Source organism: Dendrobates tinctorius, unplaced genomic scaffold (assembly GCF_039654945.1).
Source record: "Dendrobates tinctorius isolate UK_male_01 unplaced genomic scaffold, ASM3965494v1 ptg000231l, whole genome shotgun sequence".
NCBI classification, from domain to species: domain Eukaryota; kingdom Metazoa; phylum Chordata; class Amphibia; order Anura; family Dendrobatidae; genus Dendrobates; species Dendrobates tinctorius.
Genome location: NW_027361898.1, coordinates 10,029,848 through 10,052,984, shown reverse-complemented (window position 1 = coordinate 10,052,984; position 23,137 = coordinate 10,029,848). Strand labels below are relative to the sequence as shown.

General features: G+C 43.1%; 1 protein-coding gene across 1 annotated transcript in view; it reads left to right on the top strand.

The window, feature by feature from the left end:
- LOC141059900 (relaxin receptor 1-like) overlaps positions 1-23,137 on the top strand; it is a 532,911-nt gene that overhangs the window by 330,003 nt on the left and 179,771 nt on the right. The window contains exons 9-10 of the mRNA XM_073556105.1: positions 188-262; positions 3,711-3,776. Of these exons, the coding sequence (XP_073412206.1) occupies positions 188-262; positions 3,711-3,776 (141 nt within the window). The remainder of the gene's footprint in view (positions 1-187; positions 263-3,710; positions 3,777-23,137) is intronic.

The window sequence follows — 23,137 nt, the reverse complement described above, 5'->3', positions numbered from 1 at the left end:
CTCTTCCTCTCTGAAGAGACAATTTGCATGTTAACTTAAAGATATTTTTGGCTGCTCTTCCTCTACATTCATCAAAGCATTCAGTAAGAGATGACCTTGATCAGTGGGTTTAACATTTTTCCATGGACTCGGCAATGAATTAATCTCAAGACTATGAATATAATCATATTTCATTGTTCTCAATCAGGTACATGCTGAACAATTCTATTAGTGAAATTCCAAAGAATTCCTTATGTGCAGAAATGCCTCGTCTTAACTGGCTGTAAGTATGCATTGTAAACATTACTATTAACAATTTTTTTTATTTTTAAACTAATGGTTTCAATAGTTTTTATCTTATGACGCTTGGCACAGCAGGCACGATGTAGTGATGTCATCATGCCTTCAGTCTCAATCATAAACACTGATTGATGGAAGAAGGGGTGGGCAGCTCCATCCTCCACCAATGTATATTGGGACACAAGGCGGTGAAGGGCATCATGGTCCACTGTTTTCAGACTTTTCACTGTCTTGATTCGCAACCCAGACTGGAACCGTCAGAGGGCAGCATGTGGCCCACGGTCTGCACTTTGCCAAGGTCTGGTCTAAAGTTATAGTTTCCTGCTGTTGTACGGGTTTATTTCCTTTATCTTAGTTTGTGAAGACATTAAAAACTTGATGTCCAAGGAATTTTTAATTTGCTTATGTTTCAATGCTAAAACAATAATCAAAAAACACAATTTTGTATTGGGGCCAAGAGTATATTAAAGTACCATTCTCCCAACATATGGCAGGGATATACAGTGGGTACAGAAAGTATTCAGACCCCTTTATATTTTTCACTCTTTGTTTCATTGCAGCCATTTGGTAAATTCAAAAAAGTTCTTTTTTTCTCATTAATGTACTTGACTGAATGTACTTGACTGAAAAAAAATAGAAATGTAGAAATTTTTGCAAATTTATTAAAAAAGAAAAACTGAAATATCATATGCTCAGGATTGAGTAGACGCATCATTTTTAGCTAATACAGCAATGAATCTTCTTGGGAATGATGCAACAAGTTTTTCACACCTGGATTTGGGGATCCTCTGCCATTCTTCCTTGCAGATCCTTTCCAGTTCCGCCAGGTTGGATGGTGAATGTTGGTGGACAGCCATTTTCAGGTCTCTCCAGAGATGTTCAATTGGGTTTAAGTCAGGGCTCTGGCTGGGCAAGTCAAGAATGGTCACAGAGTTGTTCTGAAGCTACTCCATTGTTATTTTAGCTGTGTGCTTAGGGTCATTGTCTTGTTGGAAGGTGATCTTTCGGCCAAGTCTGAGGTCCAGAGCACTTTGGAAAAGGTTTTCATCCAGGATATCTCTGTACTTGGCCACATTCCTGTTTCCTTCAATTGCAACCAGTTGTCCAGTCCCTGCAGCTGAAAAACACCACCATAGCATGATGCTGCCACCACCATGTTTCACTGTTGGGATTGAATTGGGCAGGTGATGACCAGTGCTTGGTTTTCTCCACACATACCGCTTAGAATTATCACCAAAAAGTTCTATCTTTGTCTCATCAAACCAGAGAATCGTATTTCACATAGTCTCGGAGTCCTTCATGTGTTTTTTTAACAATCTCTAAGCGGGCTTTCATATGTCTGGCACTGAGGAGAGACTTCCGTCGGGCCACTCTGCCATAAAGGCCTGACTGGTGGAGGGCTGTAGTGATAGTTGACTTTGTGGAACTTTCTCCCATCTTCCTACTGCATCTGTGGAGCTCAGCCACAGTGATCTTGGGGCTCTTCTTTACCTCTCTCACCAAGGCTCTTCTTTCACGTTTGCTCAGTTTGGCTGGACGGCCAGGTCTGGGAAGACTTCTGGTGGTCCCAAGCTTCTTCCATTTAAGTATTATGGAGGTCAAAGTGCTATTAGGAAAGTTGAGTACTGCAGAAATTCTTTTGTAACCTTAGCCAGATCTGTGCCTTGCCACAATTCTGTCTCTGAGCTCCTTGGCTAGTTCCTTTGACCTCATGATTCTCATTTGGTCTGACATGCACTGTGAGCTGTGAGGTCTTATATAGACAAGTGTGTGCCTTTACAAATCAAGTCCTATCAGTTTAATTAAACACAGCTGGACTCCAATCAAGGAGTAGAACCATCTCAAGGAGGATCACAAGGAAATGGACAGCATGTGACTTAAATAAGAGTGTCTGATCAAAGGGTCTGAATACTTATGACCATGTGATATTTCAAATTTTCCTTTTTAATATATTTGCCAAAATTTCTTCATTTCTGGGGTTTTTTTCAGTCAAGATGGGGTGCAGAGTGTACATTAATGAAAAAAATGAACTTTTTTGAATTTACCAAATGGCTGCAATGAAACATAGAGTGAAAAATTTCAATGGGTCTGAATACCCACTGTAATTACAGCAGTGGAGTTACTCCTAATACTATAGCAAACTAGAAAGAGAACGGAGTAAACTGAGATCCACCAAAGGATAATATAAATCAAGTACGTTTTATTAGAACATCACATTAAAACATGTCAGACAAAAAAATACATGATAACAATTAAAGAACTGTGGACTTGGGGACGCAGAATCAAAAGATCAATGCGGCATGAGTATAGTCAACACTAAATGGTAGACAATGCAATTATTTATAAGGTGTACCCTGTATACCAATAATGTACCCTGCCATAAGAGATAAAGGCTACATACCCATAGTGAGTCTAGACCGCTGATGCCCTCCTTGCAGCCCCTAAATGTTTCAGTGCTGTTCAACATACTTTGAGTGAAGGAAGGTGAATGCTGGCAGCATATTTGAAGTTGTGATCAACTTATTTATAATGGATAACTCATTCTTAAAGTGCACCTGTAACCCGTTTTGACTGTTATAAGATGCGGCTGCTGCCATTCAGGGCTTATCTACAGCATTCTATAATGCTGTAGATAAGTCCACGGTCTGACCTGCAAGATAAGAAAAATACGTTTTATTATACTCACCCGGGGGGGCGGTCCGATGCGGTCCGGTCCGATGGGTGTCGCAGGTCCGGCGCCTCCCATCTTCTTGCAATGCTCTCCCTCCTGCTTGCTTCATCGCTCCCATCACCGCACTTCTCTGCCTTGCTGAGGGCAGAGCAAAGTACTACAGTGCACAGGCGCTGGGCCTCTCTGAACTCTCCCGGCGCCTGCGCCCTGCAGTACTTTGCTCTGTCCTCAACAGGGTAGAGAAGTACGCCTGCTCAGAAGTGTGATGCTGGGAGCGAGGAAGAAAGCAAGAGGGCAGCGTCGCAAGAAGATGAGAGGTGCCAGACCCATACCTGCGACACCCATTGGACCGGACCGCCCCCCCAGGTGAGTATAATATAACTTATTTTTCTTATCTTTCAGGTCAGACCGGGGGCTTATATACAGCATCATAGCATGCTGTAGATAAGCCCTGAAAAGTCGGAGGCTGCATCTTATAGCAGCCAAAACAGGTGACAGGTTCCCTTTAATAGCTGACCTGGAGGCAGAAAAATAAAATAGTGCTTACTTACTTCAAATACTGGTGCTGCTCCTGTGATCTCTCCTGGTGTTCATATGACATGGTTTTATTAAGTAATTGCTGCAGCCAGTCAACAGCTGCTGAGAGTCACCAGGGAGATTATATGATTATAAGTCACTTGTGTATAGATTGCTTTTCTCTCCACATCCTTTCCTGGTCTGTAAAAATGTTCTTGTTAAACTATAGTTTTCTTGTTCTTAGAGACCTGGAGGGAAATCAGATGCATATCATCCAGGAATCTGTCTTTCAAGAGTGCATAACTGTCCTGTGAGTATAACCCATTCATTTTTTGCTTCTAATACACAGGTTGCAATGTGGACAATTTTCCTGTGGGTTATATCTGATGTTGCAGATGATGAATTCTACTGCATTGTTTACTTATTTTATAAATACTATAAAGACATAATCTATCATTAAAGTTATATGACTGTTCTTTGCTTTCTAAACTCTATGGTTATATCTACCACCAAATATGCAGAGGACTTGAACTCTAGCGCCATCTATTGGAAGTAGCAATTCTTCAAGTCATTTTCGACCCTTTAATGAGCCTTGTAATATGACTTACGATAAAAGCCATTTGATTTGGCTTTTATCCTAAGTCATATTGCAAGGCTCATTAAAGGGTCAATATTGATTTGTAGAATTGCTACTTTCAATAAAGTGGAACGAGAGTTCAAATCCTCTTCCTCGCTGAAGAGACAATTTGCATATTTCATCTCCCAAAGGCATTTAAGTCTCCTCACACCTGGCATGTCACTATCCACAAGGAAAAACCTTACCCCTTAGATCCCAAGTACCAACAAAGACATTCTTTTTTCTGCCTCTGAGCATCTACTATGCCCGAGTATACAAAGATGACGCACCATTAACAACAGTCGGGCGTCTGTAAACAAGAATTTGTATTCACTGTTGGCAAGCAGAAATAAACTAAAAATTAATAGTATATGACAACATTTTATAACACTCATATAAGCTAAACAATATTTATTTTTATAGGTCTTTTATATCTAATAGATAGAGGTAGTGTGGATAAAAATGAGTTTTATCACTGATGTCAGGCGAGGTTAAAGGCGGACGTATGTGCTCTTCACGTATATTTCAAATGTATATGAAATTAATTTTTCTTTTTATGAGCAGATTAAAAATTGTACTTTAGTTTTAACTTTTTAGAATTTTAAAAGTTTTAATTAGTTTTATTAAATTCCCATAGGCCCACCTATATCTCTTGCTGCCCTGTGATAGAGTGAAAAATGAAGGAATTTAGAAATGTATTCCATATTTACCTACAATTCTACAATTAACATACAAAATTTTTTTTTTCTTGCCAGTTTTAGTAAAAATCATACAACGGCTTCCAGATTTTTTAGAACGTTTCTGTGGAGCTCAAGGGGTGGACGTATGGGACCTTAACATTCTAATTTCTATGTAGTTTGGAATAATAAAGATATCTAAAAAGTAAGAAAATAATTCTTCTAAATTTCTAAAGGGTCAAAGTTGAAGTACAAATCTTTTCAATCTCATTTAGGGAAAGTAAAATATATTTTATGGAAACCTAAAATATACTGTATGTCAAGAGCAAATGAGTCAGCCATCAACTTGTCTTAAATAAGTGATAAAAATAGTTTTCTCTGTCTACCCCCACCACCTGTAATTTCTTATATCATTATGAAAATTATTTTATTGTATGGGTCTTTTATTTCTAGACGTCTTCAAACATCAAAATCATGACATGAGTTTAGGGATAGTTAGAGTTGTGACTCACTTCTCCATCTCTATAGTTAATTATTTTGGACAAGTGAGATTGGCTTCTTGCCACTTTCCCCCATACATTCAGAACCTAAAGCGAATTCCTTACTAGGCATCAAAAGATTAATTTCATGTATGGAGGTCTTTATGGACTTCTGCCACATAAGAGGACAGAATTTATCATGTGACAGCTGGAAAAGCCAAGTATGCATTTTAATTTGGGGAATAGGAGCATCAAATCTCTAAAGAATGCACAATAGGACCACAGTGACATCAATTCTCAGAAAAGTTGCATTTATGCAATTTGTGTGCAATTTGCTGTCACACTAGTTTATAGCTATGAGTTTGTATTAAAAAAAATGGCCAAGTCACAGTCACATGTAACTTGTGTTGAAGTCTATGGAAAGTTATTTCCATGCAACTTGCATCCAGCGACAGAAAATCCAACACATTTGGAAATATTTGTGACTTTGTGTCTCAGTCGCAGGAGATTACAATGTGATACAATAGGAAGTTATTAGGTGCTGTTTCACAATGTAGTAAAATAAACCTGGCACTCAGATAGATGCTTTGAAAATCAATTTAATGCAGTCCACAATAGTATAAAAACAATAGACTTTTCGGTCGAAATATCTTCCTTAGTGTATCGACTGCTTTAAGTTGTGTTAGAGAAGTTTAGGAAACTTAATGACACAGTGTCCGTTTCAGTGGAATCCAAACTAGTGAGAAAGACTGGAGCTTCAGTGGCTAAGCGGTGTCCACCGCCATTTAAACTGCACCTATTGCCTGTTTTAGCCACTATAAGATGTGGCCGCTGACTTTCATGGCTTATCTACAGCATTCTATAATTCTGTAGATGAGCCCCGGTACGACCTGCAAGATAAGAAAAATAAGTTTGCTGGGCCTCTCTGACCTTTCCTGGCGCCTGCACACTGCAGTACTTTGCACTGCCCTCAACAGGGCAGAGAAGTACGCCTGTGCAGAAGTGCGATGCTCGGAGCGAGAAAGCAAGCAGGAGGGTGGCGGCGCATGAAGATGGGAGGCGCCAGACCCAGACATGAGACACCCATCGCACCGTACAACATCGGACCCTCCCCCTGGGTGAGTATAATAAAACTTATTTTTCTTATCTTTCATTTCGGACCGCATCGGACCGCCCCCCCAGGTGAGTATAATAAAACTTATTTTTCTTATCTTTCATTACAGAATGCTGTAGATAAGCCCTGAAAGGCAGCGGCAGCATCTTATAGCTGCCAAAACAGGTGACAGGTTCCCTTTAAAAGGTAGAGCTGTACGTCTAATATCCAAAGGAGATGTTAGTGTTATTTATGACAATGGAGTTCACTGCTGGTTTATAGGTGAATCCACGTATATGTGGAGGAGGAAATGGAGGTCCCAGTATCAATGCAGTATCCACTGTTAGTTGTGCAACATCTGTAGGAAGTGAGGGAGCAGAAGCTCTCACTTAGTCCAGATGTATGTGATTCATCCATAGTATATTAGAGTAAAGCCAGCGCTGATTGCCTACAGGGATCGCTTGACCTATCAATGTCATGCATTCCCTGGTAGAGCCAGTACTGACACCATTGGAATGCTGCTGGCATCGGAGTTGAGAATAGGTGTTGATATTTTACAAGGAGGAAAAATAGGGATTGATAAGTGGTTGTCCGAGTAGTGGACAACCCCTTTAACAATAAATCAGATAGGCACAAATCATAATGGATACAGTCAGACAATGGTCCGAAGTTTTTCACACTGCTTGGTGATTACAGTCTATGGTACATAATTTTACCTGTTGCAGCCCACAACACAGTGTGACAGATTACAGCCCATAGCTTAGTGGTAACAGTCTATGGTGTACAGCTTGGAAGCTATAGACTTGGGCACATAGCTTGGCAGTATGTGATGTGATTCCCAGACATGCTAAAACGCAGCACAAAATATTTACTAATTCCTACAATGTTGGCATATAACACCTGCAAAACTTCATAGCACCCAATTGACTTCACTGAAGAACCAGCAACAGTTAGATCATACTAATTGGCATGCCATCACCATCCTCCTTCCTCCTTACATGTTGAAAGCATGTATAGTTGGTTCACATATGTGTACCATTGGATGTCAACATCATCAGCCCATCACGATGGCCACCAACTAGTTATATTACTCTTATTGTGACATACATACAAAGATTTTCAGATTATTACCTCCACCTACATCTCGTTTTTAGATATTTATTGAGATCTCAAGTACTTTACGGCTTGTTAATGCCCATGTAAAAGTTTACAAGTAGTCATTTCACTGTTTATTATTGCTTTGATTGGTTTTATTATGGTAGCACTATTTCGCCCTGATATCCTTCTCCAGAATCTGTGGTCAACCATCTGACGTAAGTAACGCTGCACAATGTTGCTTTATTAGCTATGATGTTTGCATTGAGTTCACATCACTAAAGGAATGAAGAAAAGATTGTGATGTGATATATATCATCACTACTTTGCCAAACATCCCTGGTAGATGTTAAATAAAAGTCGAGAGATTTCACACTTGTCATATGGTCATCTTAAAACAATTTAGGAGTGCAAGGAATTTTCAGGGAGTTCTGCATGAAATTTTGACAACTCACGAGTCTATAAGGTGTGGGAAAGACGTAGTAGGTATGTGATGCTGTCTCTTTACATAGTTAAAGCATTACATAATTAGGGGTATGCTAAACTGCACCGAGAATTCATAGAAATAACTTGTAACAGATAAGTTCTTATAAAGATTCATTACAATAAGATGTCACTTTGGCGATAAAGTCAAGTTCTTCCTTTCTCCTGCTATTTGGATTATAAACTGTAACAACCCTGCCGGTATCACTGCATGGCCTCCCATCCCCCATCTTCCTTACTCACTGCTCCAGGCCATGCTGTGACTTCTGTCTGCTGCCCATTCCATGCTGTGTGCCTCTTGCTTCCTGCCTGCTCTCTGCATGCTTCCTGGCTGAGTGCATAGGGGGATGGCACCGGCACTCTCTGGTTCTTATGGAATCAGTGTGCACCTGTCTAATGTGTCCCTGGCCAATTACCAAGAGGCCTCTAGTATTTAGGGCTGCTCCACCTGGTGGAGGCTGCCTGAGCAACGCCTTTACTCAGTCAGTGTCTTGCTGCTGAGTTGCCAGGTCCTGTCCTGTCTCTGTCTGCTCTGCCTGCTCTGGGGGGGCATCATACCCAGATCTGTTTCCATGTGCTTTGTGTCATGTTTTCCGCCCGCCAGAAGGCAGAATATCCTGGTCTCTATATCCCTGTCTCTGTGCCTTGTGCATTTCTCGTTCCGCCCACCAGGAGGCAGAATATCCTGGTCTGTGTCCTTGTTCCTGTGCATTGACTCGTACTTTGCGTTGTCTGAACTCCGTCCTATACCTGTGTCCGTCTTATCCCTGTCTCTGTGCCTTGCCCTGTACGTTGCCTAGTCTGAACTCTGTTCTAACCTCTGTCTGTTGGTCTCCTTGTCTGTGGCTCTTTTCCCTGCCGTGTCTATCCTTGTGTCCTTTCTGTCTGCCTGTGCTCCACACTCTTGCTGCTCGGCCTGTGCTCCACATACTTACAGTTCTGCCTGTGCTCCGCACTCTTGCAGTTCTGCCTGTGCTCTGCACTCTTGCGGTTCTACCTGTGCTCCGCACTCTTGCGGTTCTGCCTGTGCTCTGCACTCTTGCGGTTCTACCTGTGCTCCGCACTCTTGCGGTTCTGCTTGTGCTCCGCACACTTGTGGTTCTGCCTGTGCTCCGCTTCGGCTGCTGCAGAACCTCTTGCTGCAGCTTCTCTCCACATACCTTGCGGTTCTGCTTTGCTTCACCCCTGATGCTGCAGAACCTCTTGCTGCAGTTTCTCTCCGCATACCTTGCAGTTCCATGCTATTTCCCTTCTGTAGCTCCTGCTGCTGCAGAATCTCTTGCTGCAAACTGCAGTGCCTCTCTGCAGCCTTGCGGCTCTACCCTGCTCCGCTCCTTGTGGTTCTTCTCTGCTCCGCAACCCTGTGGTTCTGCTTTGCTTTCGTTCCGTATCTTTGTGTGGAGACCCTCACTCAGTTACACCTCAGTGGATGAGCTGTTTTCTTCCCTCTGAGGCGACTTGCTCTCCCCAGAATGCAGTTAAAATCCTCTCACAATGGTGGCTGTCCTCTGCGTTCCCTTTTATCATCCCGTGGCAGGGCTCAGATCCCTGTTGATACCTGTCTCCTGTCAGAGTCTCACATACCAGTCCTTGCTGCCATCACCATCCTTTTCTGACTAACTCAAATCTCACTGCTTCATAACAGTTAGCTCCTCCCCATAACATGTGACTTTCTGAGAATCAGGCATTGGTTGACTGCACTGACAATACTCCTTCCAAGAAAACTCACTAAAACCTTTACTGATGTTGTCCCTGTAAGAAAATTCACAATTAAGTAAGGCAAGCAAAGAATTGGGAATAACATAGGAAAAACCACATACATTGAAAATGCAGAAGTAACGTAATAACAAAAATACTTCTATGTCAGAAACTTTATGTTATAGAGCAAAACTAAGCATATTTTTGGAATCAGCACATCAAACTCCATAAAACAGACATATTAACTTTGCTGATGATTTTTTTGTATTGACCAGTGTAATCATGGAGGTAATACAAAATACTAGATGCAGTAGTTTTTTTATGTAAGGTGTATTCCTTTTTGCATCAATTAATTTGACTAAAACTGAAGATTTTGTAGTAAAAGTTATATTATTAACCTTACTTTCATGTTATGGGGCAAAAAATGTTCTATGAAACTCAGTCTTGTCAAAATTTTGTTCCTTTGTTCAATGAGATATCGATTAAATTCTTAGTGTTTAAAGGGGTGTACTTATTTATACTGAGCACTTTATGTATATAAACCACCTGATCAATAAGAGTTAGAGTATGCAGATTAAAAATGTGCATCTAAAATGGTGGCACTTTTGTTCAGAATATTGTGATTTTTGTATTCTTTAAAAATTGAGCACCATTGGATCTCTGAAGAATCATTTCTAGCCTTGAGTTGTCATGGTCTAACCTTCTCAGATAAGTTTTGCTTCTTTCCCCCTTTCTTGATAATTTACACACTGTAAACTGTAACGCAAAAAGTGTTATTTCCTTTTTTCTTTTTAAATCAATTACAACTTAGTACCAAAGTGCTTTAAAATATAATTATTTCTACTCTTGAATGCTGTCACCATTTGTTTCAAGGACCTTTGCTTGGAAGAAATAAAGTGGAATAGTAAAAATAAATTACAAAAGGCACTTCAACACACAAAATGTTACACCATTTTACAGGTAAAATTTGGTAACTGTAGTTGATGCAGGAAGCGTTAAAAAGCTTAATATAACAAAAGTTACTGTGCTTCCCATGATCACATCTCTAGGGCACAGACTTATGCTGCTCTATTTTTGCGGCACAATGACATCTGATCTCTCAATCATATGACCCTGGAACCATTTTTTGCCCACAGGATCAATGTCCCATAGCAACTGAGGTCATTTTGGTGGCCAGGGATTGCAAAATAGTGGTTTTTAACCCATGTGTTATTTTGGGGCTGGATACAGCTCACGTCTTGAAGTCAAGGCATCAATATTAAAATCCCGAAAAACCCTTTAAAATATTTATTTCCTGATGATGATATCCCAATACAAGCATTCTAAAAGTCACACACAGAAATTGAGAATCAGATGCTGGGAACAAATTGGATCCTCGAAGCTCAGTGTCATGCTATGATATGAGCTGAATTAGTAGCAAATACACATTTATGGAGCTTTTATACATGAGTAATGTGTATTTAGCTGTTACACGACTGTCACATATATACCGTATGTCTGGCCATTATAAACTGAAAATATACATTTATGACAACGCTTCTACTATGCTGCTCGTATTACCTCTTCCTCTTTCTATAGCCATAGTTTAAGTATTTGTATGAGGAAATGACACTAATCCTCATTTGTTTCACAAACAGAAGAAGGCAAAATTAGACAGTGAATTGTCACGACTGATGTAATAGGAGTTATTATACTGTCAGGTATTAGACAGCGTATAGAAGAAGCACTTCCACTTCAGTCTACATGCAATAATATCTATAAATTGTTAGATATTTGAGGAAAGCTGAGTTTGTAATCGGATTCTCTCTATGAAAACTATAGCACAATATGAAGATCCCAATTTGTTAAGGTATACAGTGAGAGGAATATCTGAACCATTTTCATTCCAATTAGGAAGGTCAAATGATTTTGCAATGGAAATGTAACAAAGAAAATCCATTGTTCTTTTTTTCCATCTCATACTGTAAAATATAAGGAACCACTTAAAGTAATTAAAGCTCAGGTTGCCTGGTGACTGGTTTTCTAATCGGAGAAAATACATGCAAAAATCTCAAAACTTATACCTGGAATGTGAATGCCTTAAGACAATTAACATAGGCAAGATATCAGGAAAACATTTTAGCAGGTAAATAATAATTTGATTTTTAAGGTGAGTTTTTTTCATGATATTATTGAATGAAAGTCTCCTCCCTTACTGTAAAAAACTCAGGATTTATTCTATGAAGTCAGACTTGTCACTCGATGCAATAATCACCATGTTACGACTTGCCTAGTTTGGATACATCATACAAAGACAGCAATCACTGGAGAAGGACATCTTGATCAGAAGAATAGAAGGAAAAAAGTGAAGGGAAGACCGGGACCCCGAGGGCTTGATACTGTCAAGATAACTGCGGAGAAGACCCTGGCTTGCACAAGATCGATCTTCTTACAGATCGTTCATATATCAAGTCGCCATGGCTCGAGATCAAGCCGGAAACCGTTAAACAAATAGATATACAGTTGTGCTCAAAAGTTTGCATACCTCAGCAGAATTTTTGTCTTGGCCTTTTTGCAGAGAATTTGAATGATAACACAAAAACTTTTTCTCCACTCGTGATTAGTGGTTGGGTGAAGCCATTTATTGTCAAAGTACTGTGTTTTCTCTTTTTAAATCATAATGACAACCCAAAACATCCAAATGACCCTGATCAAAAGTTTACATACTCTGGTAATTTTGGCCTGATAACATGCACAGAAGTTGACACAAATGGGTTAGAATGGCTACTAAAGATAACATTCTCACCTGTGACCTGTTTTCTTGTAATCAGTGTGTGTGCATAAAAGCTGAGTGAGTTTCTGGGATCTAGACAGACTCTTGCATCTTTCATCCAGCCACTGATGTTTCTGGATTGTGAGTCATGGGGAAAGCAAAAGAATTGTCAACGGATCTATGGGAAAAGGTGGTTGAACTGTATTAAACAGGAAAGGGATACAAAAAGATATCCAAAGAATTGATAATGCCAGTCAGCAGCATTCAAACTGTGATTAGCAAATGGAAACTCAGGGGCTCTGTAAAAACAAAACCACGGTCAGGTAGACCAACAAAAATTTCTTCCACAGCTGCCAGGAAAATTGTTTGGGATGCAAAAAAAACCCCACAAATAGCATCAGCTGAAATACTGGACTCTCTGAAAACTAGTGGTGTGGCTGTTTCAAGATGCACAATAAGCAGGCACTTGAAGAAAAATGGGCTGATTGGTTGAGCCACCAGAAGAAAGCCATTACTGCACAAATGCCACAAAGTATCTCAACTACAAAGTGCAAAACAGCAGAGAGACAAGCCTCAAAACTTCTAGAACAAGGTAATTGGGAGACATGAGACCAAAATTGAACTTTTTGCCACAACCATAAATGTTACATATGGAGAGAGGTCAACAAGGTCTATGATGGAATGAACACCATTCCTACTGTAAAGCATGGAGGTGGATCGCTGATGTTTTGGGGATGTGTGAGCTAGAAAGGCACAGGAAACTTTGTCAAAGTTGAAGGAAAGATGAATGCAGCACGTTATCAGCATATACTTCTGCGCATGGGACATACTTGGACATTCCAACATGACAACGATCCAAAACACAAGGTCAAGTCAACCTGTCATTGGCTACAACATAACAAACTGAAGGTTTTGGAGTGGTCATCTCAGTTTCCTGACCTCAATATCATTGAGCCATTCAGGGGAGATCTCAAGCATGCAGTTCATGCTAGACAGCCCAGGAATTTACAGGCACTGGAGGCCTTTTGCCAAGAAGATTGGGCAGCTTTACCATCTAAGAAAATAAAAAACCTCATCCACAACTGAAACAAAAGACTTCAAGCTGTCATTGATGTTAGATTGGGCAATACATGGTATTAAGAAATGGGGTATGTAAACTTTTGATCAGGGTTATTTGGATGTTTTGGGTTGTCATTATGATTTAAACAGAGAAAACACAGTAGTTTGAAAATAAATGGCTTCACCCAACAACTAATGAGTGGAGAAAAAGTTTTGATGTTATCATTCAAATTCTCTGAAAAAAAGCAAAGAAAGCAAAAATTCTGCTGGGGTATGTAAACTTTTGAGCACAACTGTATATATTATATTCCAAGAATCCCATTAAACTCCCCAAAAACACACTAGTTTTCAACCCTTTGGCATTTTTTGTGGTTTGCTACGGCAGAACCTGAAATTTTGTTTATTTTTGAGGGTTTGCATCAGTTCAAGTAAAGAACATGCCTAGAACTGTGAACATTGACTTTTCTTTTTATTGTGAAGCAAACAACAAATAGGAAAAAGTAACTGAAAATTTAATTGTGCATAACTACTCACCCCCCTAAATTTCGTACTTTCATAGAGCCTCCTTTTGCAGCAAATACAGGTGCAAGTCGCTTTGGATAAGTCTCTATAAGCTTTCTGCTGGGGTTGTTGGCCATTCCTCAAGGCAAAACTGCTCCAGCTCCTTTAAGTTAGGTAGTTTCCTCTGAAATCTGAACATTTACGCATTTCCCCTTAACCCACTTGAGTGTTGCTTTAGCAGTATGCTTTAGGTCATTGTCTTGTTGGAAGGAAACCCTCCATCAAAGTCTCAAATCACTAACAGACTGAGACAGGTTTTGCTCAAGAATATCCCTGTATTTACATCCATCTCCTCAACTCAGACCATTTTCCCTGTCCATGCTTCTGAAAAGCTACTTACCCTACAGCATGATGCTGCCATCATCATTTTTCACTGTGGGGATGGTGTTCTTGGGGAGATGAGCTGGGTTGCTTTGGTGCCACCTTGGTGGCTAAAATGGTTAATTTTGGTCTCATCTGAGTACAGCACCTTCCTCCATACATTTGGTTAGTCTCCCACATGTCTTTTGGCAAACTCAAAATGAGCCTTACACTCAAAAATTGTAAGTAAAGACTTTTTTCTACCCACTCTTCCATAAAGGCTACCTCTATGTAGTGTATGGCTTATTGTGGTCGTATGGACAGATACACCAGTCTTTGCATGGGAGCTGTGCAGCTCCTTAAGTGTTACCTTTTGGTGTCTGTACTGCCTCTCTGATTAATTCTCTCGTTGCCTGGGCTGAGAGTTTTGGTGGGCAGTCTCTTTTGTTTGGTTTGTTGTGGTACCATGTTCTCTCCATTTGATGATAATGGATTTGATGGTACTCCAGAGGATCGTCAGAGATTAGGATATTTATTACCCAACTCTGACTTGTACTTCTTAACTTTGTCCCTGACTTGTTTGGAGATCTCCTTGGTCTTAATGGTGTTTGGTTAGTGGTACCTCTTGCTTAATGTTGCAACCTCTGTGGCCTCTCAAAAAAGGCGTGTTTATTTTGACAGACATTTGACACTTAGATTGCACACAGGCAGACATCCTGCACTAACCATATGACTTCTGAAGGTAATTGTGTGGCGCCCCTGAGGGTTCAGTCGCCACAGAGGTACTGCACCTCACCCAGGGGTGTTGTATCCCACGACCAGGTAAGCTGGAGGCACCTGACCACATTTCACACCTGCAGCCCACACACCCGTAGAATAGCAGAGCACCCTTTATGGCCCCTGCTTGGTACACGAAGGGTGTTGGGAGGTGGGCGGAGCTTAGGTTGAGAGCAGGAGAATTATAGTATGTGAGGAGAGTTCCCTCAGAGGAAGGGAAGGAGACAAGACATGTCTAGATCAGCTCTTGTCAGCAGGAGTTGCTGGACAGATTGGCTTAAACAGAAAGCTCCATGAAAGGAAAAGTGGTTCTTCTGGAGACACAATGGAGAGCATTCCCCGAGGGGCTCATTCCACGCTGACAGACGTCAGGTGGAGGAAAAACCAGGTCCCAAAAGGGTCTCAGCCCCTAGCCTAGTGGAGTGGACATCGAACTCAACTAGCAAGCTGACAGTTGTGGTCACTTTATGGGCCACAGCAACTTACCACAGTTATTCCCACCAGAAAGGCAGCTACAGTATATAGGATCAAAGAAACGGAGGGTACACGTTGTCTGACAAGATTCGCAGCTGCTGTCCTGGGACGCTAACTGTGAGGTGCTGGAAAGGAAGGAAAGTGGAAAGCAGCATTGTGGAGATGGCCAGCAGGCCCGGATTGGCAATATAACCAACCGGGCATTTTCCCGCTGGGCCGCTGTCACGTGGGCCGCGGGCAGGCAGCGCCCGATCATCTGGCCACTTGCCAGCTGCTGCGGCCACTGTTGCTCCTGCCGCCGGCCCTCTGCGGGCACGGCGGTGACAGTTTCCAAGTTCCTCCCGCACTGCAGGGAGATAAGCCGCCACGCACCCCATCCTCGCCTTAGCATGAGACCCCCTCCCCCCCCGCAGCCACTCACAGCGTCGCACTCGCTTGCCTGCTCGCTCTGTTCGCAGGACCTGTGATGAGGTCACAGGAGGGGAGGAGTCAGGGGGTCACATGATCAGGAGCCTTTGTCCAGACCCCCCGATCATGTCACCCCTGACTCCGCCCCTCCTGTGACCTCATCACAGGTCCTGTGCGCTCAGCCTTGCCTCTACCGTCTGCAAGACTCTGCTTTGCTGTTGTCATGGTGCTGGTTGAGGTATGTGTGGCGTCAGGATTTACAGTGTGGATGTAGCAGAGCTGTGTGTGAACGAGGTGTACGGAGAGAAGCCGCGCGTGTACGAGGTGTACGGAGCGGAGCCGTGTGTGTACGAGGTGTACGAAGCGAAGCCGTGTGTATGAGGTGTACGGAGCGGAGCCGTGTGTATGAGGTGTACGGAGCGGAGCCGTGTGTATGAGGTGTACGGAGCGGAGCCGTGTGTACAAGGTGTACAAAGCGGAGCCGTGTGTATGAGGTGTACGGAGCGGAGCCGTGTGTACGAGGTGTACGGAGCGGAGCCGTGTGTGTACGAGGTGTACGGAGCGGAGCCGTGTGTGTACGAGGCGTACGGAGCGGAGCCGTGTGTACGAGGTGTATGAAGCGGAGCCGTGTGTACGAGGTGTACGGAGCGGAGCCGTGTGTGTACGAGGTGTACGGAGCGGAGCCGTGTGTGTACGAGGTGTACGGAGCGGAGCCGTGTGTGTACGAGGTGTACGGAGCGGAGCCGTGTGTACGAGGTGTACGGAGAGGAGCCGCGTGTACGAGGTGTACGGAGAGGAGCCGCGTGTACGAGGTGTACGGAGAGGAGCCGTGTGTATGAGGTGTACGGAGAGGAGCCGTGTGTACGAGGTGTACGGCGCGGAGCCGTGTGTGTGTACGAGTTGTACGGAGAGGAGCCGTGTGTACGAGGTGGACGGAGCGGAGCCGAGAGCCGAGCGTGTACGAGGTGTACGGAGAGGAGCCGCGCGTGTACGAGGTGTACGGAGAGGAGCCGCGCGTGTACGAGGTGTACGGAGAGGAGCCGCGCGTGTACGAGGTGTACGGAGAGGAGCCCCGCGTGTACGAGGTGGACGGAGTGGAGCTGTGTGTGTATGGAGTGGAGCCATATGTGTACGGGATGTACGGAGCGGAGCCAAGTGTGTACAAAGCATACAAAGCGGGCTTTTCCCACGGACACAGGAATACACGGCGGAGCCCCGAGGAGCATTTTAAAACACACACATGACGTTCCACCTGAAGTGATGTGCTGGAAGCTGACCGGAAATGAGATAATTTCTTGAGGAGATTGTGACGGAACCAGGAATGCTTCAGATCCATCACCGTGTCCTCCTCCGACAGCGCAGACAGCAGGATCGCCTTGGAATCAGGGATGCCGGCCATGTGAGCGGATCATGATAGGTCCTGCACCGGGAGGCTCAGGTGGGCACTACAATGGGAGCTGGGCTGCTATAGTATCTTTGTAGAGTCTTTCTTTATTTCTTTCTCTCTTTTTCTTTCTTTCTCTGTTCTTTCATTCTCTGTTCTGTCTTTCCCTCATTTTCTTTCTCTCTCTGTTCTTTCTTTCTCTCTCTGTTCTTTCTCTCTCTGTTGTTTCTTTCTCTCTCTGTTCTTTCTTTCTCTCTCTGTTCTTTCTTCCCCTCTTTCTTTTTCTTTCCTCTCTTTCTCTCTGTTCTTTCTTTCTTTTCTTTACTTCTTTCTTTCTCTCTCTGTTCTTTCTCTGTCTCTCTCTGTTCTTTCTTTCTTTCCCCTCTTTCTTTCTCTCTCTGTTCTTTCTCTGTCTCTCACTGTTCTTTCTTTCTTTCCCCTTTCTTTCTCGCTCTCTCTGTTTTCTTTTTTCTCTCTCTGTTTTCTCTCTTCCTTAGTGCCAGTCAGTGTGCCCATAAAGCCAGCCACTGTGCCCTCAGTACCAGTCAGTGTGATCAGCAGTGCTAAATGGGTGCGATTAGGTGTGGACATGGGTGTGACTAGTTGTGAAATGGGTGTGGCTGGGCGTGGCCAAAATTTGCAGCGGCGCGCTCCGCAGTCTTTGTCCATCTTTCCCTTCTTCAAAAGTTGGGAGGTATGATAGGGGCGGCTATGACCAGGGGGTCTGGTTGCCCAATAGAGAGCAGTTCTGCCAGGAATTCTGTCACCGTACATACAAAAGGGGACAGAGCTTTGGGAGGAGTACTGTACCTAAAAGCAATAAATAGGACTGAGCTGAAATACTGGACACAGCTGTGACTACATGTTATATAGTCGTGTTAATCTCCTCTCACTTCTTGTAACCTACAAGTGTACAAAGAGATTATATAGTCACCATGTGACTAGTGGGCCTGTGTAACTTCAAATGCCAGGGCTGAATTTTAGTCCCAGTCCAGCCCTGATGGCCAGGGAAGGTACATACTGACAGGGAGTGCTGGAAGGGTGTACTTCATTTTGCCTGGAAGTTGGCTGGACCCCTCACCTGGATAACACAGCACTGAAGTGGGCATCTGTGTGCACCAGAACTGTAAGTAAAGTCTTGGAACAGCATTAAACTGTGTCATCTGCCTTCTTCCTGCGTCACCAACCCGGCACTGCTACATCCTTCACTCCACACTACATCACCGTTTCTACATTCCCCTCAACTGCTCTGGGACTACAACTCTGCCTGTGGAGAGCTATTACACCTCAACTGCATCATCTCACCATCTGTCCCAGAGGATCTGCATTGCAGCGCTGGTCCCCTTCTGACCAGATACCACAGGTGGTGTCACGAACTTACATACAAACTTTATTCCACCTATTTTACATGAACGCCGAGGGCCACGGACCGAGTCACTGCCACCGCGACACTTCCCCTTTAAGACTCCGACCCAGTACCGAGTAACCCACTGCCCCTGATTTGATCCCATAAATTTATTTTATACTTATATTTTTCTTACTTCATATCACCAACTTAGACTATTTAGTACTGATGTATCACACACAAATCGGATTGCAAAAACATTGAAACGCAGGTTGTACTGTAACAAAATAGTTAAAAAGCAAGGGGGCAGGGCCATATTTACCATTAGGCACTCATGGGCACGTGCCTAGGGCGGGACTCTGCGGGAGGGCGGCACCTGAGCAATGTTTTTTTTTAAAGTCCGGGGGTCAGCGGGGCGGACAGAATGAGCCGGGTGGAGAATGGGGGAAGGGGGGAGAGGGGCGCCAGGGGGAATGAGCGCCGGGGGAGGGGGGGAATGAGCAGAGTCTGCACTGGGGAGATGGCTGCACTGAGGAGATGGGTGCACTGGGGAGATGGGTGCACTGAGGAGATGGCTGCACTGAGGAGATGGCTGCACTGGGGAGATGGCTGCACTGGGGAGATGGGTGCACTGAGGAGATGGCTGCACTGGGGAGATGGCTGCACTGAGGAGATGGCTGCACTGGGTAGATGGCTGCACTGGGTAGATGGCTGCACTGGGGAGATGGGTGCACTGAGGAGATGGCTGCACTGAGGAGATGGCTGCACTGGGGAGATGGGTGCACTGAGGAGATGGCTGCACTGAGGAGATGGCTGCACTGGGGAGATGGGTGCATTGAAGAGATGGCTGCACTGGGGAAATGGGTGCACTGAGGAGATGGCTGCACTGGGGAGATGGCTGCACTGGGGAAACGGCTGCACTAGGTAGAAAGGCTAGGTTCACATCAGCGATTTTTCCCAAAGTGTCTGCATTAGTCATACTCACCAATGGGGGAGGCAGCACTAAAAGTTCCTAGGGCAGCATAAACTCTAAATACGGCACTGCAAGGGGGTGAATACTCTTCCAAGCTGCTGTAATTGATCTGTGTGGATAGTGCAAATCACAAAGGAAAAAAATATGTATTTTGTAGGAAATACCACTAAGAATATAACTTCTGCCATTTATGGTGGAGCTTTAGGCGTGTCCTGTCATGGACTAGCTCTTCAGTGGCATCAATGATCTGCCATAACATAAAAAAATGGTATCATTGCTTATAGGGGCATTTGTTAGACTCTCTTCTGCCAGGTATGTATCATAAAAAATCAAATAACTTTCATAAACCTTTTTCAAATATAGGCTCAGAATAATTGTAATCATTTATGAAATCTTAGAAGAAAAGACAGCTCCACAGATTTAGCAAATTCACAATTACAACTATTATGGATTTATCATTATTATGACCTACAGACATGAAATAATTATTGACCCTTCCAGATTGATTTTCACTTGTTAAAAAAGGAGAAACATTTATTATCATCAGAACCTGAAACACCACAGGGTTCAGTGAACTCAGTGAACCAATGTTTCATCTACATCGGCTTATTTGTGGGATTTTTAGTAAGACTAAAAAATGTGTCTCCGGAAATAATCTATGTATTACATATGTAATTGTAAATGGGAAATTATGGCTCAAAATAAATTATTGAAACACATTTTCTGGTTGTATTTATGTCTCCTTATATACATAGTGAAAGGGTCTTGAAGGAGATAACAAGATTCTGGCTTGTTAGTGATTATCTGTAACTTAAATGACCAGAACCCTATTAAATATTATATAAAATGGTGGACCTACAGATTGGTCACTTACAGTGTCCTTGGGGGAGTTAGAGGAAAGGGATGTGTCATATAAGAATAGACTTTCAAAAGCGGTAGGTGGTGGAGCTGGCAGAAAAGCCGCAAGAACCGGAGAACCCCACCATTGATATGTGATAGGATGGCACTTAATTAAGAAATGTTTAGAGGGGAAGAGGGGAGAAATAACTGAGGAATTATTCATTATAAATAAGAATAGTAAGATTTAGTATGGGTATGGAAAGGTGGACCGGGGCAATTTAATGAAGGCTTGTCTATCTGATACTACTGTATTTTAGGGACCAAAGAAGGAGTGAAAGCTCATTCTTAAATGCGTGTCTTTGGCACATGTTCGCTTGTCCTCCATTTTGATCCATTTATTTACTCCAAACAAATTAGTAACTTTCTTACTTAGTCATCAACAGGCTATCTATCAGTGTCTTCCCTCCAAAGTACCCCTCACATCCAAATAAACAGGCAGTAATTCAGCAACATACGGTATTTGCTGATTCCCACAGCCAGCTCCTTCCCTTGAACAACTGCTTTACATCATCGTAAAGCTGTCAGCGATGTCACTACACCACTGTCCATGAATTCGAACACTAAACTATGTTTATACTCAGATCTTCTCAGAGCAGTTTTACCGACAGAGATATAATTATAAGCTAAAAATTAAAAGTTTGAAGGAAACCAAGTTCCCTCATGCCAAAGATTGTCAATTCTGAACACTACTTTACTGGAAAATGTTGCAAAATAAGAACAGACAGAATAGCTCTTCACATGGAGTCATGTTTCTTCCTGGAGCGTCCAGAATCTTCATTCTCATAATAGATATTTTTTGCTGACTTTCTGTGTTTTGCACATGGGAGTTTCTCTAACTACCCATATGGATCCCAACCAGGTGTAAATAAGGTGTGTTTGTGTAATAACGTGCAGGTACTGAGTATGTCACCATGGAACAGAGACAGACCTAAAGTTAAAGGGTTTATTTACAGAGGATAGTATCTCCTCGCAGGGAGAAACAGGGGGGAATGAAACTGACAAAGTAATAGCGTTTTAATGAGGCACTAAAGCTAAGCAGAGTTATCAAACAGTAAAACAGTACAACAAAGATTAATGGGTATTCTTGCAACTTATCAGTCTGATGAAACCTTGATTGAAGGGTCGTCTTCTCCAACGTAGGCACCGTAAACAGCAACACTTGTAGTCTCTGCAGGCTCCGTAGTCTCTGTGGGCTCTGTAGTCTCTCTTTGAAGGTAAACAGGATCTCCGGGGTTAAAGCGGAAGGCAGGGGGAACGCTGTGCAACTGGATCTCCCCTGCTCTGAGTCTCTGCTTCCAAACTAACAATTTCACTACAAGAACGTTGTTGTGTACTCTGTTAAGTCTATCAGGCACAGTCAATGGTTCTGACCTGTCGTCGCGGACACTGGGTCTGCATGCATGGGTCTCGTCTCTGAACTGTCAGGGGTTAATTCTCCTCTCGTCACTGGGTATTCCGGGTTCACGTACTCACAGGCAGCGCTATCTATGTCACGTCCTTCTGTCTTAGCACTCTGACCGGGGGTGCTCTTTCTCCTGGAGCGCAGTGCTGTGGCACACAATGCTCTGCCACACGCACGCTCTGCTTTTGTGCCCTCAGCCTGCACTCCTTACAGTCTATCGCCCCTTCAGCTTCCCCACTGCTCCTGACAGTCACATGATGCAGACGGTCCAAGTCGAAAATTCTTCCCCCTGGCAACCCTGCTGCCCCACTATCTGGTTCCGGACACGGAGCAAAGGAGGTAACCCCTTTCTGGTTCTTCTTGTGCTTCACCCCCTTACATTTGCTCACAAGTAAATATAACAAAACCATTATATAGAAAATGTTATACATATCTTCTATCATTATAATATTCTAAATAGCCAGGAATCTGCCCTGTCCAGGAAACATTTCCCAGGTCTCTGATTAGTGCATGGCTGGCACCGCTAATCCCAGCTACAAGCCAAACATGTTGCTGATAGATGTAAGGTGCAATGTAAAGAGAATGGACAGAAATGAGTTCAACTTAATACTATTCAACTCCTACGTGGTGAAAATCAATTCATTATTTGTGTCATTTCTGACCTTTTTTCAGGGGGTTTTAAGATAAACCAAATGAGGTGAGGTCAAGGGAGAGGGCTGTAAAATAAGAAAGGGAAGAGGTGAGAAAAGAGAATGGAATATTCTACAATATGATCATGGCAGTGAATGAGTTTGCAAAGTACATATGTAAGGTTCGGCCAGAATGTAGTCGTGGCTGAGAACTTCTGCTCCATCACACCCTGGCCTCCCCTTACATAAACATAGTGTCCCTTAGTCAGCATATCTGTGTCTTCAGGTCCAGCATCGTCAGGTTCTCTTCTGCACCACTGAAGGCTGTCTGCAGATGATTTTGCAAGAATTGAGACACAGTCCATTTCAACTCGAAACTGAACTTCTTTACTGTTTCTATTTCTCAGCAGATCCAAGTATTTCATAGCATCAACTGCAGGTTGCACATCACATGTATCTTCATCTTTCCCTGCACTACTTGCCACGTCCTCCAGTACATTATGGGGTAATAGTGCCTTTGATGGTACCGCAGCATCCTCCTTGCCAAGACTCACTGTATTTGGGGA